The sequence below is a fragment of the Pseudonaja textilis genome, chromosome 8, assembly GCF_049901715.1.
Source record: "Pseudonaja textilis isolate UNSWEBS1 chromosome 8, rPseTex1.2, whole genome shotgun sequence".
In the NCBI taxonomy this organism is placed as follows: domain Eukaryota; kingdom Metazoa; phylum Chordata; class Lepidosauria; order Squamata; family Elapidae; genus Pseudonaja; species Pseudonaja textilis.
The window spans coordinates 7,120,860-7,142,352 of record NC_141997.1 but is presented as its reverse complement, the minus strand read 5'-3'; the positions used below and the strand labels follow the sequence as shown (position 1 = coordinate 7,142,352).

The 21,493-nt window shown below is 41.7% G+C and overlaps 1 protein-coding gene across 2 annotated transcripts in view; it reads left to right on the top strand.

The window, feature by feature from the left end:
- SMS (spermine synthase) overlaps nt 1-20,432 on the top strand; it is a 73,291-nt gene extending 52,859 nt beyond the window's left edge. Inside the window, exons 8-11 of one of the 2 annotated variants that reach the window (XM_087938207.1) lie at nt 3,073-3,187; nt 5,039-5,118; nt 17,871-17,986; nt 18,442-20,432. In XM_087938207.1, coding sequence (XP_087794333.1) covers nt 3,073-3,187; nt 5,039-5,118; nt 17,871-17,986; nt 18,442-18,481 — 351 coding nt within the window. In that variant the 3' untranslated portion in view covers nt 18,482-20,432. The remainder of the gene's footprint in view (nt 1-3,072; nt 3,188-5,038; nt 5,119-17,870; nt 17,987-18,441) is intronic. The other variant, XM_087938208.1, reaches the window with a different exon arrangement.
- Nucleotides 20,433-21,493: the final 1,061 nt, after the last annotated feature.

The following is a 21,493-nucleotide window of genomic DNA, read 5'->3' as shown; positions in this document are numbered from 1 at the left end:
GCTGGGACTTCCTATTGGGGGAGGCCATATTGTTGGAGAAACAGGGTAGATAGGCCATCACTAAGGTGCCAGGACCTTTTCGCCACTGGCCACCGGCCTGCTGACGCTGCAGGCTCCTGTTCCCGGAGCTGCTCTCTGACTGGCAGCCGTTCCCACTGCAGCTCCCAGGGGTCACCATGGAGCCGCTTCAACTGCTTCCCTGTGCCAGAAGGATGCGAAGCCAGGTGTGCGAGTGAGATGGCTGTCCAGGAGGGCCTTGTCTTTCGCATTGTCATGCGGCTATTCCAGGAAGGTAGAAAAGGGGGAGAGAGGCCGACTGGCCGGGGATGTTGTGGCCTGCCAGTGGCCAGCAGAGCTGGCAGCAGATTCGGACAGTGAGGAGGTTGGGGAGGAAGATGGGCCAGTCCTGGAGTCTGGGGAAGGCTCTGACGAGTGCTCTGCATCGGAGGCAGAGGTGGGGCCAGGGCCCTCTGACAGTTATCACCTGCCTTTGGAGTTGGACATCAGTGAGGCAGAAGAACAGCTGAAGCCTGTTCCCAGTGTGCGCATGCACAGAGCTGCCAGAAGAAGGGAATGGCTAAGGAACAAGGGTCGACTTGGGAGTAAAGCCATAGGTGGATGGTGAACGGTCTCTCCCATAGGGAATAAAATAGGAACAAAAGGGGAGTGAGGTTTTGCAGGAGACAATTAGTTCATTTGGGTGAAGATCTGTTTCTGCATTCTTGCCAAGTATTGTCTGTTACAGTGTAGCATCTGAAAGATATTGTCCTGGCAACTCTCCAAGCCTGATAAAGGTCTTTAATTATGAAATATCTTGAAAGACTGTTGGCTGGGACTTTGCTGGAGAGGAATTCACTGTAAACTAAATAAAAAGGGTTTATCAGGACGAGGATTCAGCTTTGTGCTGTTGGGGAAGCCTAGGTCAGAACGGGAAGAAGAGAGAGGGTAGGAGTGGAAAGCAGTTGGGCCCTGCTGCTGCATGGTTCAGGCGAGGAGGGAGACCAGCTGGGCCTGGGCTGCGTGTGCAGTGTGGACATGGATGAGCAATGAAGGCAAGTGAGTGAGGAAGCCAGAGAGCAGCCAGAGAGAAGCTGGTCCACAGGCATGACTAGGTGAGCAGGTGAGGCAAGATGAGTGGCTGGGAGGGGCAGGGCGGGTGGAGCCAGCCAGTGGTGGGATTAGCTGGTTCCCCGAACTGTGCAAAAAGTTAAGGTGTTCAGCCGAACCATTGAGAACCGGCTGAATCCCACCTCACACTCTGTCCTCTTTATCCCTGGCCACCAGAACTGTCTCTTAACTAAATGCAAAGTTTTTAAGAATCTAAGGTGGCTAGCTTGCTTGGTGTCATAGCTTTGTTGCAAGGCTTGGCTCTTGGGAACATAGTTTGTCCCCCTTCCATGCCATCCTTTCTCTCAATGTTAGTTTACTTCCATGGCCTCCAAATTGGCTATCAGACTGTAATTCCTTTTTTATCTGTTGAGTCAGTGGAGGTCTGGCAATCTTTTTTTTTTTTTGCCTGCTGCCTTGTGGTCCCCTGTGCTGCTCGTTATTTTGGAGGGGTGATGGCATTTACTACTACTTGATTGCTCTTGTACTATGGCATGCAGCTACAAAGTTCTTCCCCCCTGGGATGTACTTCAATTCAAAGTCAACTCAAAGTATCGTGCCCACTGGACTTGTTTCAGGGAGAGCTTTCAGTGGGTTCTCAGTGCTTCCAAGTTTTTATGGTCCGTTCACACTTTGAAAGGTACTTAACTTCCTTCAAGGAGTTGCCACCAAGTAAGTAATGCCCACCTCTCAGAGAAAGCTTCCTTTTTCCACACTGCCCAGTGCCTCTTTGTCTTGGTGATTTTGGGGGAGTGTAAGCGCATGGTTGAAACTTCCCTTCTCTGATTTTCTGGAGGAGTACTGGCTCCAACCGCCACATCCCTGGCATCAGCTTGGTTAATGAACGGCTCCTTGGGGTTATGGTGTTTTAGGATCGGCTCCTCTGCAAACAGTCTTTTTAAGTCTTTGAAAGCCTTCTGGCACTCCATTGGCCAGTTCAATGGCTGGCTTGGTCAAGATTTTTCTCCCCCTCCTCCCATCTTTAACAGCTTGGTGATCAGCAGGGCACTTTTCATGAAGGAGGCAATAAATTGCCAATAAAAGTTCGCAAACCCCAGGAAGCTCTGTAACTGCTTGCCGTTCAAGGGACTTGCCACTCTAATATGGCTTTCACTTTCTCCAGGTCCACCTCTATTCCTTTGCATACACTTGGTAGTCCAGACAGGACTTGTGAAACTCTCATTTAGACAGTTCAGCATATAGGTTTGCCCCCGAGAGTTTCTTGAGGACCTGGCATATTAATTTTATGTGCTCCTCCATTGTCTCCATGTAAATTAGGATGTCACAAGGTACACTAGGACCCCTTTGTACAGGTGGTCATGCAGCACCTCATTAACTAGCTTACAATGAGCAGAGCAGAGATTTACCAGATTAAACGCAATCCATGGAGAAAAGAAATGGCAAACCAATCAGTATTATAGTGATCCAAGACTGTTCAGATGCAAAAGAAGCAGATGTTGAACAGTTGACACAACAAAGTAGACAAGTCATGCTATTTATAGGTGACTGGAATGCTGTTTAAAGAAAAGATTGTGGTCATTGCCCATTTGAGTAGCCTAGCAGAGTGTAGCTGCCTCCTCTGTTCCAAAATCCTGTCTTTTGGCTTGTCCTTTCTATGAGTTATGAGAGTAGAAAAGAATGGTGTTTACATCATGATTTCTCTGTTCAAACTCCAGCAAGAGATCCTTAAATCAATATTAGAGCACATCTTTGCATGCAAGAAATACCATGTTCAATTTCTAACTTGAACTGTCTTAATTATAGAGAACGAATAGCAATCTCTGAACAATGTAGATCTATAAGAGGCCTTATATGGATAGTTCATGATCTTTTGAGTGATAGAACAGTTGAATTGATAAAGAGTTGGGTTACTCCGTTCATCATGACCACTACAGAAAGTGCTAGTTAGTAACCTTATGGGCATCATTATTATGTTAAGTAGACAAAATGTTACTACTTTTTTAGGTACTAATAGAAGATTGTATCCCAGTCCTGAAGAGATATGCCAAAGAAGAAAGAATGTTTGATTATGTAATTAATGATTTGACAGCTGTTCCAATCTCCACATCTCCAGAAGAAGGTTATTTTAAAAAACTTTTATTGTATTTCTGCTTTATTTTCCTATAAAAAAATAATATCTTTGGGGCATTTGTCTGAATATGTGAAAAGCTCAGATTGAGGAAGAAAATTGTCCATTCATGCAAATCTACTTTCTACAGACTTACTCCAGCCTCCACAGGTTCTAGTGAAAAATCTGAAGGGAGGATCAGACACCTCACAACAGTGGTTTGTGTGTAATGTAGAAGGACAGAATGGGACATTTAGGCATGGACCCTTGGCTGCACCTCCTTTGGTCCCAGCCACCTGCCTCAGCCTATTTACAGCCAGCTTTCCTCCTCCGCTGGATTTTCCACAGCCATTTTCCACAGGATTTTCCAGGAGTGGGAATAGTGGTGGGAATAGCAGCGCTGGGCTCACTGGGGGGCAGGCAGGCAAGAGTGTGTTGGGGAGTAGGAATGGAGGAAGGCGTTCATCAAGGGGGTTTCACAAAGGCAGCTTGGCTTGCAACTCAGCTCCAAAGAAAGGGGAAGAGGAACAAGGCCGGTGTGGCTTTTGGTGTTGTGGGGGGCAGCTATGAGGGGGCGCAGTAGGAGAACAGCAAGGCTGGCACGGCTTCTGCAATTGAAGTGGGCATGGGGGCCGAACAGCAAGGGTGGCATGCTTACATGATTGCAGGAAGCTGAGGAGACAAGGCAGATGAGCACATGGCTTGGGGACAGCTGAATTGGCTGTTAGGCATCAGGCCGTAGTGGCAGTGGCGGGGCTCCCCCAAGCCGCATGCCACCTTTATTCACCTGACGACCACCACCACCCCAGCCTCCCTGCAATCACATAAGACATGCCCACCTTGCCATTCACCTGCGGCCCTGCCCCCCACACTCACTGCAATTGAAGAAACCACACCAGCCTTGCCGTCTGCTTGCATTCCCCCATGCCCCTGCAATCACAGAAACTGCGCCAGCCTTGCTGTTCACCTGCCATGCCTTCCAGCCATCCCCCCTCAATGCCAGATGCTGTGCCAGCCTTGCTCTTCCTCCCTTCTTTTGTTGGGGCTGACTGAGTTGTGTCTTTATGAAGCCCCCATAAGTTGCCCCTCCCACGCTTCCTGGTCTCCTGGTGACAGATCTGCTAGGGTTAGGGTTAAGGAGCTGCAGTTTTTTAAAAAAATCTTGCATCGCACGCTGCTCCCCCCAGCCCCTGCGATTGGCAATTGCATGTTGCTTCTGCCTGCCACCTGATTGGCTTGGGGCTATTTATCCGGATCAAATATAGTGACCAAAATCAAAAATAAAGACCAGTTCAAAACAAGCAGCTTTAACCAGCAGAACGTGACTAATTATCTGGTCCAAACATCTGGGAAACAGTCACGTCCATAATACCTTATAAAAACCTAGCATGATTGAGACTATCCAAATCTTTGGTGGGATGCTATTGTGTTCTTTTGCAAAATGCTGTTATGCATTCCCCTGCAAAGTTTATTGTCAATCGGTTTTTTCTGAAAATCTCTTTTGTAGTTAAGTAATTTACTGTACATCTGAAGAATAGAGAGAGAACAAGTAAGTGGGTATGTAAAGTATAATTTTATAAGTTGTGCATATTAGGGGTGTGGAGGAAAATGGAGACAAGCATTATTGGCCCTCACATCTACAGATAATTGATAGATTTTCTGCAATGCTGGAAATTGTTTTCTAAATAATTGTCCTATATTTATAAAAAAATGTTTAAAGGAAGTTCCATGCCTTTTTATTTACAGAGTATCCTAAAAAATCAAACATGAATCCAATGATGTTGCAAATTGTAGTTGTTCTCATCACTTAACATTTATGAATTATTCAATTCCTAATTAAACAATTAGTATGTTTAAATTTAGATTCCACATGGGAGTTTCTACGAATGATTCTGGACCTTTCAATGAGAGTCTTGAAACCTGATGGAAAATATTTCACCCAGGTATGACAGGTGAAATTGTTGTAGATAATGAAACTGTAGGGAATTTTGAAAAGAACCTTGTTTAGATGGCTTTGTAGATAGGCATGTTAGGGGGTGTTTGGAGTGAAGAGTCATACCAAAGCCTAGTATTAAGTTGTATGCTGTGTTCAGAAGGGAGTGAATTAGGAACAGGGTTTTTTTGGGGGGGAGGGGGGTTGAAGGTGAGTTCCATCAGAAGCTAAGATTATTTCATTCTTTTGAAATGGAAAAATCCTAGGAGCCACACTTTACTTTTAATGGAATTTGCCAGTCTTACTTAATTGCATTTCTTCCACAGGGATGTTTTCTCTTTGATTAAAGTGAAGTTAGACAGTAGTATTCTACTTCAAATGTTGGAATATGTATGAGATAGATGTTCTGCTGTGATTTGTTTGTTTGTTTGATTCAGTGTTGACTCCTGGTGACTGACTAGAGAAATCTCTAGTTTTCTTGGCAAAATTTCAGAAGTGGCTTGCTTTCTTCCGAGGGGCTGAGAAAGAGTGACTGGCCCAATGTCACACAATTGGCTTCATGACTGATGTGGAACTAGAACTCATATCTTCCCATTTCTGGCCTTATGTCTTAACCACTACACCAAACTACCTCCAATCTAGGTGAAAATCATTGAGTTCCAGAAATTTTGCTAATCTGTTTTGAACCAACTACATTTTGGCAGAACCAAATTCTAAAATCGTTGATTTTTCCAAGTCTGCGTTATCTACCTTCTCATTGCTGCCATCCAAGTCCCAGCTTGACATATCCATTGGCCTAATTAATCTCCCAGTCTTTCCAGAGCTTTTGATTAATTATGTGTCAGGTTATATTCTCTTATGCCTCTGAAATGTGGAAACAAATTGATTATGATTAGTTCTCCTGTAATTTTAAGTTCCTCATAAGTGTCAAGAACCCCATTTAAGAAGAAAAGTTTTATTATATATGTAATCTATTCTGTCTTTTTTTCATCAGCTTAAGATTTCCTTCTTTTTTCCCCCCATAAAACAATCCACTGTGTTGGGTTGGGCTAAGGGGGAGTGACTAACCTAATATCACTTATTGAGAATCTGGTCTATTGTTGCCTAGTCCGCCTCCTTAACTATGCATCACACTGATGGCATTTACTAGATTTTTTTAAACTATGGTGTGCGGAACTACTATTTCCTTTGGTCTCCAATAATATAAAAAGTTCTACATTTTTATTAATCATTGAAAACGAAGTCTTTTAGTTTAAAAAGCACTAGGGTAAGTAACACAGCACTAGGAAACATAAAAACTAGTTGTTGTTGTTGTAGTTAGTCACTAAGTTGTGTCCGACCCATCACAATCCCATGGACAACGTTCCTCCAGGCCTTCCTGTCCTCTACAATCCCCTGAGTCCATTTAAGCTCATGCTGACTGCTTCAGTGACTCCATCCAGCCACCTCATTCTCTGCCATCCCCTTCTTCTTTTGCCCTCGATTGTTCCCAGCGTTAGGCTCTTCTCCGCTAAGTTGCTCCCTCTCATTAGGTAGCCAAAATATTTAAGTTTCATCTTCAGGATCTGGCCTTCTAAAGAGCAGTCAAAGTTAATCTCCTCTACGACTGACCAGTTTGATCGCCTTGCAGTCCAAGGGCCTTGCAGGAGTCTTCTCCAGCACCATAATTCAAAGGCCTCAATTCTTTGGGGCTCAGCCTTCCTTATGGTCCCACTTTCACAAACAATACATTGAAACTGGGAAAACCATAGTTGTGACTATATGCACTTTTGTTGGCAGGATGATGTCTCTGCTTTTTAGTATGCTGTCTAGATTTGCCATAGCTTTCCTCCCCAGGAGCAAGTGTCTTTTAATTTATTGGCTGTAGTCCCCATCTGTGGTGATCTTGGAGCCAGGAAAATAAAATCTGTCACTTCCTCCATTTCTTCCCCATCTATTTGCCAGGAATTGAGAGGGCCAGATGCCATGATCTTAGTTTTCTTAATGTTGAGTTTCAAACCAACTTTTGTACTCTCTTTCACCTGCATCAAGAGGCTCTTTAGTTCCTCTTCACTTTCTGCCATTAGAGTGGTATCATCTGCATATCTGAGGTTGTTGGTATTTCTCCCAGCAATCTTAAATCCAGCTTGTGATTCATCTAGCCCCGCCTTTCTCATGATGTGCTCTGCATATAAGTTAAATAGGCTGGCGACATTATACAGCCTTGCCGAACTCCTTTCTCAATTTTGAACCAATCAGTGTTCTGTGTCCAGTTCTCACTGTTGCTTCTTGACCCACATACAGGTTTCTCAAGAGACAAATAAGATGGTCTGGTACTCCCATCTCTAAGAACTTGCCACAATTTGTTATGATCCACACTATCAATGGCTTTAGCATAGTCAATGAAGCAGAAGTAGATGTTTTTCTGGAACTGCCTAGCTTTCTCCATAATCCAGCATATGTTGGCAATTTGTACTCTAGTTCCTCTGCCTCTTCGAAATCCTGCCTGTACTTCTGGTAGTTCTCGGTCCACATACTGCTGGAGCCTAGCTTGTAGGATTTTGAGCATAACTTTGCTAGCATGTGAAATGAGTGCAATGGTGTGGTAGTTTGAACATTCTTTGGCATTGGAATGTAAATTTACCTTTTCCAATTCTGTTGGTCACTGTCGAGTTTTCCAAATTTGCTGGCAAATTGAGTGTAGCACTTTTACTGCATCGTCTTTCAAGATTTTGAATAGCTCAGCTGGAACACTGTAACCTCTACTAGCATTGTTGTTGCTCAGACTTCCTAAGGCCCTTTTGACTTCACATTCCAGGATGTCTGGCTCCAGGTCAATGACCACCCCATTGTTGCTAACATGTAATTGACTCATTTTTTAAATTAATTATATACTGATTAAATTATGATTGTGCTGAGATTAACTAAAATTTTAAAATTAAGCATTATATTATCGTGATGTGCTATAGCTTATACTGTGTTGTGATTTTATTGTTTTTCTTTATTGTGCTTAACTATAGCCATATACCACAACTCTGCCTTAGTGTATCAAATTTGGTAGCTTATTTACTAGTGCCCGAATACCATTTCACTCCATTATTGAATATAACCACTAGATGGAGCTTTATTACTAAAAATGTCAGCTAATAAATTCAGAGACTGGAACTATATGGTACATTTAAATTAAGTTGTGAGTGATGTAATCTGATAAGACTGTGGCAGCATTAGCTTTTTCATAGAATGATAGTTGTTAAATATTTATTATGTAAGGTCCCAGGCATTTCCTAAGCCACCGAAATACCAAACAGAGTGAGACTCGAGATGAGGCTTGCAAAAGTATTTAGCTTTTTATTTTGGCCAAAGCAAAAAGAATCTGCGTCAAATTATTTCCAAAACATACAGTCAAAAAGCATGTAAGGAATAGCTACACCTCTGTGAGAGTGGCCCAGAGTTTTTCCCTTGTAAGGCTGCAGCAGGTCAGGATGGGTGATACTCTCCTTTAGCTCTTTAGGACCGAGTCTGTGCAAAAGCCTTATTAGCCTAGCTCCTCCCACTCCAGGTAGCCCCTCCCAGTTTCTACTCAGTCTTTAGCAGAGTAAGACACAGAGTATTGCCTCTCCTGCCTTTGGGTATTTTTTGTGACCAAAGACAGCTTTGCAAAGGAAAAATTTCTTCTTGTATTTTAAAGGGAAAAAAGCCTCCATTTGCCCTTTCCTTTTAAATTTGTCGCTCCTCTTCTCAGCTGAGGTCTCTGGAGCATCAAATAGCTGAGGACTGCTCCAGAGTTCCGGAGCAGCCTGCAGGGGCTGCAGGCGTCCATTTCAGCCCTCCGGGGCAAAGAGGAAGGAATCGATCAGCTGGAGGGCCGTTCGTCGAGGGCAGCAGCTTCCGCCCTCGCTACAAAGCCACAGGGCCGCTTTGGGCTGTCCGTGGCAAAGAGAAGGCTAAGCTTCGGTCAGGTGGCCGTTTTGGTGAGTGTGGGCATCAGCCACACTCTTTACAGAGCTGTGGGGCTATCCCAATCCCCATGGTGAAGCAGGCATAGTAAGAGTCTGCCTTTTGGAAGCTCCTCTGCCTCTGCAGAGTAACTCCCTGGGGACGAAGAAAGGAGCCCCGTGGCCAGAAGCAGCCATTTTGTGAGGATCTCGTGGCTGGTGGCCAGTTTGGAAAGTGATCAAAGACAAGGTGGCCATTTTGAAGAGGCCTTTCTTCTTCCCACCACTCCTGCGCCTTTGTCATCATCAGTCTTGGTTGTTCCTGAGGAAGACATAGAAGGGTAGGTGCTAGCTTTTCATAATTTTACCGGTAGGGGATTGGTTTCCCTATCCTGTGGTAGACAAGACCCTTGGGCTTCCAGCCGGGCCTGGTCTATAGTTATTGCCCTATTAGGCCCAGGAGGGTATGAGTCCCAGGAAGATGTGTTAAAACATCCTGCTGAAGTTGCATAGGGCAGAAGAGAGTGGTGATTGGTGTGGGGATGGAGAAGATTTCCCCTGAAGTCCTTTATAAATCCCTTCATGTGCTTTCTTCCTTGCACAGGACTTTCAGTTCAGAATAGGCCTTGCTGTTCCAAGATGGCTGAAGCCGCCAAGCCTCAAAAGGTGGCTCCTGCTGCTTCTATCAAAGGAAAGCAGCCTGTGAAGAAGGCCTCTAAAGCACAGGAGAAGGATGCTTCCAGGCGCCATCAGGCCATAGAGAAGCAGATAGCCAAGGTGCATCAGGCCTCTACTCGCTTAAACCTACAAGGGCTACTTCTCCAGCATCATTCATCAGTGAAGTGGATTTGGAGGAGCCTGGACCTTGTAGACCTGACATCCAGACGTGGTCCACTGATGTGTCTAGGAGAGGCGCTTCTGAGGGAGGCAATCAGTTTGATGAGGGTGAAGCTGTACCTTGGCAAAAGTGTGGACGCAGTAAGCAGAGGGTGGAACCCTTTTTTCCTTCTACTGCTACTGGCCTCAGACCAGCTGAACCTTCTGACTCTGATGTTCCTGTAAATTTACAGATCCTCATCGACAAGGACATCAGGAAGTGCATCTCAGAAGAGCGACCTGACATTCAAGGGCAGAGAGTGACCCGACATTCTTCTGCTGTTTCTGATTTATCGGAAAGACGGTCCCGGGTTCAAGAAGCTCTCTTGTCAGAAAGATGTTCCTTTATCCAGGATCCAGTTTCTGTGTTGGCTGAGGACTTCGCTCCTGCTACCTCAGTGGTTCCATCCTTGGCGGGGAAACCTGACAAGCCAGAATCTGATATGTCAGCAGATAAAGGCATGTCCCGTGAGATTCCTGTGTTCACAGGTTGTTTTAAACACACCTTGTTTAGTCCCTTGTTCAAGGCGAGGAACACCGTCAATCAGAAAGGTGCTGATGATGAGGTAGCGGCCTCACTTCCTCCTGAGGAATCAGATGTTCTGTTTGACAAACCGGAAGTGAGGAAAGAAGTGGTTCCATCTCCTAAACTGTTTCTGAAGGTGATCAGGAAACAGCTGGAAGCTCCTGCCTTAGGGCCCAGTCCTCTGGCCTCTTTAATGTGGGACCTGAACTCACCGAGACGCTCCAGGTTCCCACAGTAGATGCTTCTGTAGCAGCTCTGGCCTCTTCCTTGTTGGCTCCATCTGGGCCGAAGGAAGTCCTCAAGGCAGAGGAAAAACGTGTTGAACAATCGCTTCCTCGGTGGCAGCCAGGCCCATGTGCTGGCTGCGCAACTGGCAAGCTGATGGCAGACAAAAATGGAAGTTGGCGTCTGCCCCGGTCCAAGGGGACAAGCTCTTTGGGGAGGTCCTCGAGCCCCTTTTAGTCGAAACCAAAGATAAGTGTAAAATTCTTCCTTTGCTTCTCAAGAGGGCTCAACATCGAGCCACTCCTTACTTCAAACATCCTCAGTTCAGAGGGGAATCCAGTTCCAGTTTCCAACGTCTGTCCAAGTCTGCTTACCAACATCAGGAACCACCTCCTGATCGTTCAGGCAAGGGCAAACAGCAGTTTTCTGCCACACAGCCCTTTCGAGGATGAGGAAGTCACCTTGTATCATCGCCAGCGCTAGTGCACAGTCTATTCCCATTGGTGGCCGATTAGCATGGTTTGCAGACCAATGGGAGGGTATTACTTCTGACCCCTGGGTTTTGTCCATAGTTAGATTGGGTCTTTCTCTTGAGTTCTTCTACTCCACTCCTCTGAGGTTCTTTATCTCCTGCCCATTGTCTAGAGATGCTGGGAGACAGAGTTTGATGGAGTCGGCCATCCAGCATTTGCTAGATCTCAAGGCCATCCAGGAGGTTCCCCTACAACAACAGGGGATGGGATTCTATTCTTAGAATTTTTGTTATTCCCAAGGCTGTGGGGGGGTGGGGTGGAGGACAATTCTTGACCTGAAATGGGCATTTAAGATGGACTTTCTTTCTTCCATTCTAGAGAGCATTCAGCAGGGGAACTTCCTCACATCCATAGACTTGACGGAAGCCTATTTACATGTTTCCATTTCTTCCTCACATAGAAAGTTTCTAAGGTTTTGTTACCAGGGGCACCATTTCCAGTACAGGGCTCTTCCCTTTGGGTTATCCTCTGCCCCTAGAGTCTTTACCAAAGTTCTGGCTCCCTTGGTGGCGCACCCTCGTTCTCTCCCAGTGCGCTACAGTGTTATTTAGATGACATTTTAAGCACTTCCTTTAATGCTCAATTGCCCAGGTTTTTCACTAGATATTTCACCCAGGGGGCAGAAGGGACCAACACTTTACGTAGCAGCTGCCCTCCTGGATTGTCTTTTGGTTTGCCTTTCCTCCGTTGCCACTGATCCCACCTGTGATTCGGAAATTTTTGTTGGAACGGGCCGAGGTGATATTAGTGGCTCCCTTTTGGCCTTGCTGGCATTGATGGGCCTGTCTGTAATTCACCCTTGGCGGATTCCTGAGGAGGATGTCTCTCTTCTTCAGGGGTCCCTGACTCATCCAGAGCCCCAGTGGCTACATCTGGCAGTTTGGCGATTGAGTGAGGCGTCTTAAAAAACACCCAACTCTCCAACAAGGTGATACTCCAGGAGACTCTCTACAATTTGTATTTATGAAGTTACTTGTCACTCCTTCTCTTCTTGGTGTATCAAGTCTAACATCTCACCTTTACAAACCTCGGTGGCTGCTATTCTGGAATATCTGCAGGCAGGCCTGGATAAGGGCCTTTCCATTAACACTCTCCACAGGCAGGTATCTGCCATCTCATCAATGTTAACTTGTGGAAAGTTAGACTCTTTGGCTCAGCACCCTACAGTCCGTAGGTTCCTCAGAGTGACCAACCTTTGTCCTCCTACAGGAGATAGGTACCCCACTTGGGATCTGACCAAGGTCTTGCAGTCACTGACGAAACCTCCGTTTGAACTGCTTCGACAGTCCAGCCTACACCTCCTTACCCTGAAGGTGGCATTCCTGGTAGTTACTTTGGCGAGGAGAATTTCAGAGTTGGTTGCACTCTCAGTTCGTCCTGGTCTCTATATTTTCCATCCCCACTGGGTGGTTTTAAGGTTAGATCTGGCCTTTATTCTTAAGGTCAATACCTCCTTCAGGAACAGGTTCTTCCGGATTTTTGCCCTCATCCGGTTCATGAGTTGGAAAAGACTTGGCATACTTTGGATGTGCGCAGGGCCTTGAAGGTTTATATTATATGTACTGCTGAATTTCGCAGAACGGTTTCTCTTTTTTGTTCGTTCCAACCTTCCACCTTGGAAGGTAAGGTGACCCCATCTACGGTGAGTAGAAGGATCAAGGCATGTATTGCTCAAGCCTATTCCAGTTGGTCCCTGCCAGTACCCAAGGGTATCACTGCGCAATCCACTCGTAGTGCAGCACCTACAGAGGCTTGGGCTACGCAGGTGTCAGTGGAGGAGGTGTGCAGAGCAGCCACGTCACCTTCGCCTTTCATCTGTCACTGCCGTCTGGACTCCTTCACTTCAGTGGATGCGGCATTTGGGTGACGGGTCCTGCAACATGTTGTTTTGAACCGTGAACGTGACCAGTCTTAACCCTTCTGAGGACAACCCTGCTTTGGTATGTCCCATCCTGACCAGTCACAGCCTTACAAGAGAAAATGGGCATTATTTACCTGAACGCCACTTTTCCTTGTAGGCAAGACAGGTCAGCCCCACCATGTGGGACTGTTCCTTCGGGGGACCCGAGGGGGGGATCCAGATAATATTCGTGTTTTTTTGTTTCCCTTTCTCAGGGGCAATCTGGTCTGTCAGACTAACTTCACAGAAACTGGGAGGGGCTACCTGGAGTGGGCGGAGCTAGGCTAATAAGCCTTTTGCACAGACTCAATCCTCAGCAGTTAAAGGAGAGTATCACCCATCCTGACCTGTCTTGCCTACAAGGAAAAGTGGCGTTCAGGTAAACAACGCCCAATTATACACATTTTTACCCTGTTCAAGACAAAGTTTACCCAGTCAGAAACAAAGGTTCAATATCAACGCGGGTCTTTATCTTCAAAGTTTCTTTGTTCACGCCCCTGTCTCCGACCACCTTATCTACGGAGCATCCCTATAGCCGTGTATTGGGGTGGGGCGATTACCCTATCTGGCCAAGTTGTTTATTCAGCAGAATACTTTCAGGTAATTCCCTGCTGTGGTACTATCTATGAGGCAGGAAACTCCCTACTCTGGTTCCTTTATCTATGAAGCCTGATACTCCTGAATAACAATTTCTTTTATATTTTCAAGGATGTACCTAGGTTTGAATCAAAGGACAGAAGCGAGATAACAAGTTTTGCACTAATGCCAACCAGTATCAAGGCTACAATTTACTAGGCTAGAATTAATTCCTAACAACTAATTTCTGACAGTATACAGTGGGGGTGTCAAACTCAGGCCCACGGGCCGGATGTGTCACATGCTGGCCTCACCCCCGGCCAGTTTAGCAAAGGGGGGAAAAGTCCCAATACATCACATGGCACCACTGTGACAACGTGAGCTTGACATCCCAGTATACAATAATATAAGCAGAAGCCAATAACAAAGCTCAATTCCTAACAAATGATTTCTAGCAGTGTATCATGTTAGAAGCAAACAGCAAATATTGATTTGATCACTAACAAATATATAGTATATAGCAATTCATAACAAAAGCAAATAGCCAATATTAATTTGATCACTATGCTTCAGTTAGATCACAAATATACCTGATGTAATAAAAATATACTATCTTGTCTGGCTATTATTTATATCAGCATTATTAAGGATTAAATATGCTCTGTGGTTCTCAAAGTTTTTAATTTTCACTGTTGCCAAAATATCAAAATTAAAAAAAATATTTTTCTGAAAATGCATAGGACTATAATTATAAAAATATAGTTTGATGTTTTATACCACATAGTTATGTTATTATTTCACCCTGTTATATTTGGTAAAATCAAGGAGATGAATATACCCTAGAATCCTTGCTTCCTGTTTTCACACAACAGTTACCCCTGTGAGGTGGGCTGTGCTGAGAGGAAGTTACTTAGCCAAAAGTTACTTGGCTAGTTTTTATGCCTAAGGGAGGCCTAGAACTTAGTCTCCTGGTTTCTGGTGCCAGAACTTAAACTAAACTGGTTTACTTAAATTTTATAACTTTTTATAACTTTTTTTTATTTTATTTTATGCATTAAAGCGAGGTAAATAAATGTATAAAGCATGCCAGCTTTCAGAACAATTGCTAGTAAAGATTACAAGATTTTTGGATATTTCTTTCCCTAGAGAAAAATTATTGGAGATAATCTGGCTTTGTGATGAGATTACTAAACTGTTTTGCTTATCAAGCCCTATAGTTCCATAATGGCTCCTGAGATTCATATTCCAAAGTATGAGATGAAAATCTATTATTTTGTTAATATAGGAATTCAAGTAGAAAATTAAATGTTCTGGAAGTTACTATTCAAGGCATGCTTCATGAGGTGTACTCAAGATCTTAATATCATTCCAATTAGATAGTTGAAATTCAGATTTCCTAATGGCATTTTCTGGGGTTATTGAGAATAAAAACTTCATTATCCCTATCCAGCATGGCAAAATATGGAATTGAGCCAGGGTACATGATTTTTACAGAGATATTTCCCATCCTAGTACCTTTGTGCATAAAATTCTAAAGCAGTGGCATCAATGTTTAAAGAGTTGTGGACTGCAGTTCAACCTCCTTATTTTTAAAAAGCCACATAAGACCAGCTAGAAATGTAGTACACTAGGATGGTGTGGCCAATATTTGGTGACCCTTACAAAATCTTGGGTGATTTAGAGGTAAATAAATGCGTTGGAAGGTTTTCCTTAAAAGATTCTTCCCATCTGAATTATGTTAGTGAAATGCAATAATTTCCTTTAAATTGCAGCTGCAATCAGTTCCAGGTGTTAATTGGGCCATATGTGAACCATGTTGCCCATTTTAAAGTTCTATATTCTTGTTGATTTGCAACACCGATAGTTTTAGATTGTAATATGAATTAGCAAAGCACCTTATCACCCTTACGCCAGCTAAGATTGGACTTAAGCATAGTACATAAAATCATATGTTACAATGTCTTACCAGTTAATGAATATTTCAGCTTTAACCACAACACAAGAGCACACAACAGGTATAAACTTAATGTAAACCACTCCAAACTTGATTGCAGGAAGTACAATTTCAGCAAGAGAGTGGTCAATGCCTGGAACTCACTACCTGATTCTATTATCACATGCTGCTCAAACTCCCACTCTTTTACCCTGAAACTAACCTCTACTGACTGACCCCATTCCGAAGTGGTCTGTAAGGGGCGAGTATAAGCACACAATCGTGCCTACCGTCCCTGTCCTATTGTCCTCAATTATTAGTTCCTATTTCATGTATTTAAACTTGTGTTTATTCTTATTTCTATTATATTCTAAGTGTTTGACAAAATAAATAGATAAATAAATATCCGTATATTGTAATTTTTTTTACTCTATAAGAGGCTCCTAGCTTTTGAGGAGGAAAACAAGAAAAAAAATATGTCTCTGCCTCCCAGCAATTTGCCTCCTTGCAGCAAATAGCAAACAGCCCGGTCAGCTTCAGCATAGACTGATTTAGCACGAGCAGCTGATTGGCGGTTGGATCAGCCTCCTGGAATACCGCCGATCAGCTTTTCCAGGCTGCAGGGATCGCCGCTGCCTGTCACCGCAGATCACCGTCTCTGCACTTTTGGCTTCCATGCGCCCCATTTTTGGCCTCCACACGGCCCCTTTTTGGCCCATTCCAGGTACCTGGGATTCAGCCTGATCCCCGCAGCCTAGAACAGCTGATCGGTGGTATTCCAGGAGGCTGATCCAACCGCCAATCAGATGCTCGTGCTAAATCTTGCTTTGCTGAAGCTGACCAGACTGTTTGCTATTTGCTGCAAGGAGGCAAATTGCTGGGAGGCAGAGGCTGAAGGGTGGGGGCCGGCGTGTGGGCTGGGCTTCAGCAGCATTCATTCTATAAGACACACAGACATTTCCACCCACTTTTGGAGGGGGAGAGTGCATCATATAGTGTGAAAAATATGGTACTTGATTGTATTAGAGATTTCTGTTTCATTGGTGAAAAGATTTGAAATGACATGATACATTTGTTTAAAAAACATTTATTAATGTAAGGTAGAGAAATGTGTAAGTGAAGCATTTAAATCTGTTTCAGGCATTGCACACAGTTCAGTGTGCTTTGTATAGACTTTGTGGACAGATCTTGCATGCACGCATTTCAGCTGCCAACTATAAGAAACTTTTCAGGGATGAATCTTCCATCTCACATTCATTTTCCCTTAAAGTACGGTATATATAATTATACAGATGTTTTGATGGATCTATAAGAGCATAAATTGATTGCAAATAAATCATCCTATAGCATGAATTTATACAGATCAAATGTAGTGGAATATTACCTGTTCTTGATATAAATACTGTTAGGGAAAAGAAATTTATAAACTTTGCTAAATGCAGTGTTTGCATATTGAGTATCTTAAATAATTACATTTTTCATTCATCTAATTTTTTTGCCCACTGTCTCTTCTAATTTATTTATTTTTGAAGATGATTATTAGAATTGAATAAAAAGAATGATGGTCTATGAAACAAGATTTTAGATTACTTACATTATATAGATTTGGTCGTGCCATTAAACAACTTCAGTATGTTGTCCCATAAATTACCTAGTGTCTTGTTTCTGTTTGTGATTTTTAAATTATATACACAGGTTATTTATGTACTATTCTATTCAATTTGAGGTGGGCAAAATTATATGCTTTGTAAAAGACAGCAGAACCAAATAACCACTGCTGATTGTGGTTAATTTTAGATTACTATCCAAGCTTTATGTAACATTTTGATCTTGTTTAAATAATATTTTGCTATTATTCTGTAATAGTTTTGATAGATTCCACTTTTTAAATATTAACAAAAATATTATTTTTAATGAAAAAGCATTTTAATAGCGGTAAAATAAGAAAATATATCCTTAGTTGTCTGCCCTTGGAATATTCATATTCCATTATTCTAATTGCTATATGCTGTATAAGATTATCATTTGGCGATATATAATAGCCTTTGTTGCAATTGATAGACATCATTTTCGTAAAAGTGATCTCTTATTTTCCCCCTTCTATGCTTCACCTTTGTTGCAGTAGTCATTATAATATATATTTATAGTTATACACACTCACATTATAAAGTCTTCTAATAATAAAGAACCAATTCATGAACTGTTTCTTTTTATATAATTGCCTCCTCTGCCCTTCCACTGATTGTTTGACCCAGATTTTCTATCCTGCTCCCTTGCAGGGAAATTGTGTCAACCTCACAGAAGCCTTGTCTCTCTATGAAGAACAGCTTGGCAGATTATATTGTCCTGTGGAATTCTCAAAAGAAGTTGTATGTGTCCCCTCATACATGGAGCTGTATCCTTCAATAAGAAACCATGTTTGTTAACAATCCTATTTCAGTTGGTGCTAAATCATAGCTGGCTTAACCAGAATGACATGTTAAATCTAAAGTATTTTATGGCTTAACACAGTGTACTGTCTTAATATAAGAAATTCTTGGGCAAGAACTCATAATCCTGAAAATATACAAATACTCTGCTACAACTTTTTAATGTAAATTTTCTTGATGCTTCAGCAATCATAATTTTAATATCTTAATGAATCATCAAAGAATTTCTACTTTGCAGTATAATCATTTTTTTTAAAAAAAAATTGTACCTGAGATGTAAAGGATGAAGCATGCTAAAATGAGTTTCTTGTTTTATTTTGGAAGTAATGATTTATTTATTTTGAAATGATACTTACTTATATGTGTTGGGAAACGAAGCTTATGAGAAAACAAAACATTGGATTCCTTGACTATCTTTTAGATGGGTATTTTATACTATTTGGAAGAAGACTGATATTTGAAGCTGAAAGACTGAGCTACATGCTGCGTGAAATGTGTAGGCTTGCCACATGCTTTGTCTTGGTGTCTTGACTCTAAATTATATGCTGTAGATTATTTTGAAACTTAGTCACACTATCAATTGATAATTCTTTAAATGGTTTTTATTATTTTAATTTAAAAGCAAATGCACAATGTATATTTTGATGAACTAGTATGTTATTTTTGGAGGTCAACTTAGCTAAATTAGCAGCAAAATTATAGCTGCTGAATGCACTGAACCTTTAGAATGTGATCATTTTATAATGTTTATTTTAGAATTTTGAACACCAGTTTTAAAAGTCAATATTAGCATTTAGTGTGATACTGTAGATTTTTTTCCAACATTCATCACTTTAATAATCATGGTGTGACTTGTGCATTTGTTGTCAAATGATCACTGTGCTTCCCTGAAAGAAATTTAAGAATAGATGTTATTTTTTTAATAATACCTTCTAACTCACTGGGATTTTTACAACTTTTTTATGGTGAATAAAATTTCATCATGAAAAAGTGACACAAAAGCACCATCATAGTTTACCATCGTGGTAGTGTTAAAATCTATGGTCTTTGCTGCATAAGAATTAGCATGAAAGTACTTGACCCTAGTTATAAAAGAAATGAATTATTTAGTTTCTTTTTTCATCATCTGTTTTTCAACTTAGAAAGATATAAATTGTTCTCTTTCCACCTGTAAGATTTACGAGCTACTTAATAATGATATAGTGTTGTACCATTATTGGTACACCATTATTGTACACCACCCAGAGTCGCTTGTTGTGAGATGGGTGGCCACATAAATGTGATTGATTGAATAAATAAATGAATATAGTGTTACTGAATTAATGACTATGTAGTGAAATGTCAATCAAAATCCGTCTGTGTATTTATTGTAAGTAGGGTAGAATAGTAGATCGAACAAGTGTTAAAACTATGGGGTAGACTATTTTTCCAAATTAAATATGAAAAGTTGAAATATATGTAAGATTACATGCCCTTTTTGCTTTGATATTGATTCTAATCCTAGAGGGACAAATATACATTAAAAATAGACAATATGCTAGAAACTCACTGTAAGGACCTGCCCCAACTGGTCCTTCAGGAAAGCAAGACTCTTAAATCCATTAAGTTGAATCGAAAGAACTTTTACTGAAAGAGAAAGTGATTGCAGGAAAGTAAGGCAGAAACTGAAAAATCCTGCATAAAGCACAAAGCAATTCTTTCAGTTTCCCCAAGCCGAACCTAACCAGTCTACTGGCAGCCAATGTGATGTCGCAAGGCTGGAATCTGCTGGGAGAGAGTCCACTCCATCTCCAAAGACAATGACTTCCAAATTCCCAAGCAGTACAGCAAAAGCAAAAGCATGCCAAAATGCCAGCAAGCCTCCTTTCCCCTCCCCCACTTCCAACTGAATGGCAGGACACGATGATCGACCTGATACTTTCCCTTTTAACCAATTTTATCTATGATAAATGGGAGATAGATTTGTACAGCACAAGGCACGTCCCATTTCATTCAGTGTGGTCTGGACCTAAAACGTTTCTGGTACCATGTTGATCTGAGACATTTATGAATCTTGTATTTATATTTTGTGCCAGTAGAGCCCAACCGTATGGATGGGATAAATCTTATTTCTTAAGTAATCAATTAACATATATGCTATTTGAATATGCATGTGGAAGCCTATTAGATTATTGGATCGATGTCTCCCGGTATGTTTCTGCACATGGTATGAAATTATATTTTTGTAAAATCTGCGTGTACTGATTTTTTGTTTGCTCATTGTGTTGCTATAAACAGATCCTGAAAATTGTTGAGATATAGTTCTTATTGTAATGTTGGTGCAATAAGAAAGCAAGAAAAAATAAAATGTACCATTCTTCTTCTTTTCAATCTTAAAAATCATTCAATAAAATTATTTTATTGTTAATTAAAGAAGACTGTTTATAGACTGGCTCCCAAAACTCTTCCCTCCATTTCTAGTGAAAGGCCAATACACTACATGAAGAAATTCAGATATAATTTCCTGATGTAGTTAAGAGAAGATAGTCTATTCCATGATAATCTGATAGGCACTGAATTTTATAAACACTGGAATTTACCACATTGAAGTTGTCATATACTAACAAACTAGACATATAAAGTAAGTTGTATTATAATTTTATGTGTTGAATGAAGCCACTTAATAAACTATGATAAAGTGCAAACTTTCAATAAATTGTTTTGATGAATGAAAAGCTATATTTTTATGTAAATCTACTAGAGATTTGTAGGCAAACATGAACGGAAAGCATAAATCAACATTTGGTAGTGGTTTTAAAACACCTGTGTTTTAAACAAAATCACTTCTGAATATCAGTTGGCATTCTTTTTTTTAAAATGAGTGATAAAACATTGCGGTGGGAAATCTGTAGCAAGGAAGCAGAACATTTTAGATATCTAGGTTTGCATTGAATTGTAAGATACATATATTTAAATATATTTAATTATGCGTTTTTTTAAAAAAACCTCATGTCTTGATTTGAAATTTATTCATTTATTTGTTAAATGTATTTGCCACAACTTTCCAGGGGGCTATCCTAGGCAGAAGTCATACAAGGCTTGTAATGAACCTAGACCTACCTTTTTAAAATACATAGAATGTAAGATCCTGCCTTGCCAATCTTCTCAAGAAAGTGGAACTCTTGAAATAAATCCATTTCGAAAGGAAACTTTTTTTCGAAGTTGACAGCAAGAGAGGTAAGCAGGAAGTGACTTTTCCCACTTGAAACAATAAATTAAACCATTGCAGACAGAACCCTTCCCAAAATCCAATACATCACCAAGTCAATCCTGATGTGTGAAGATATTATGAGAAACGCCAGCAGAGAAGCCAGCAGAGAAGGTGATAAACTCAGTCTCCAAGGCAATGCTGGTGCACTTCTTCTGAGAGGAGATAAGGCAGCTGCTTGAAGCACAGTCCATTCCCCCTCCCAAGGCCCTGAAAATTACAGCAA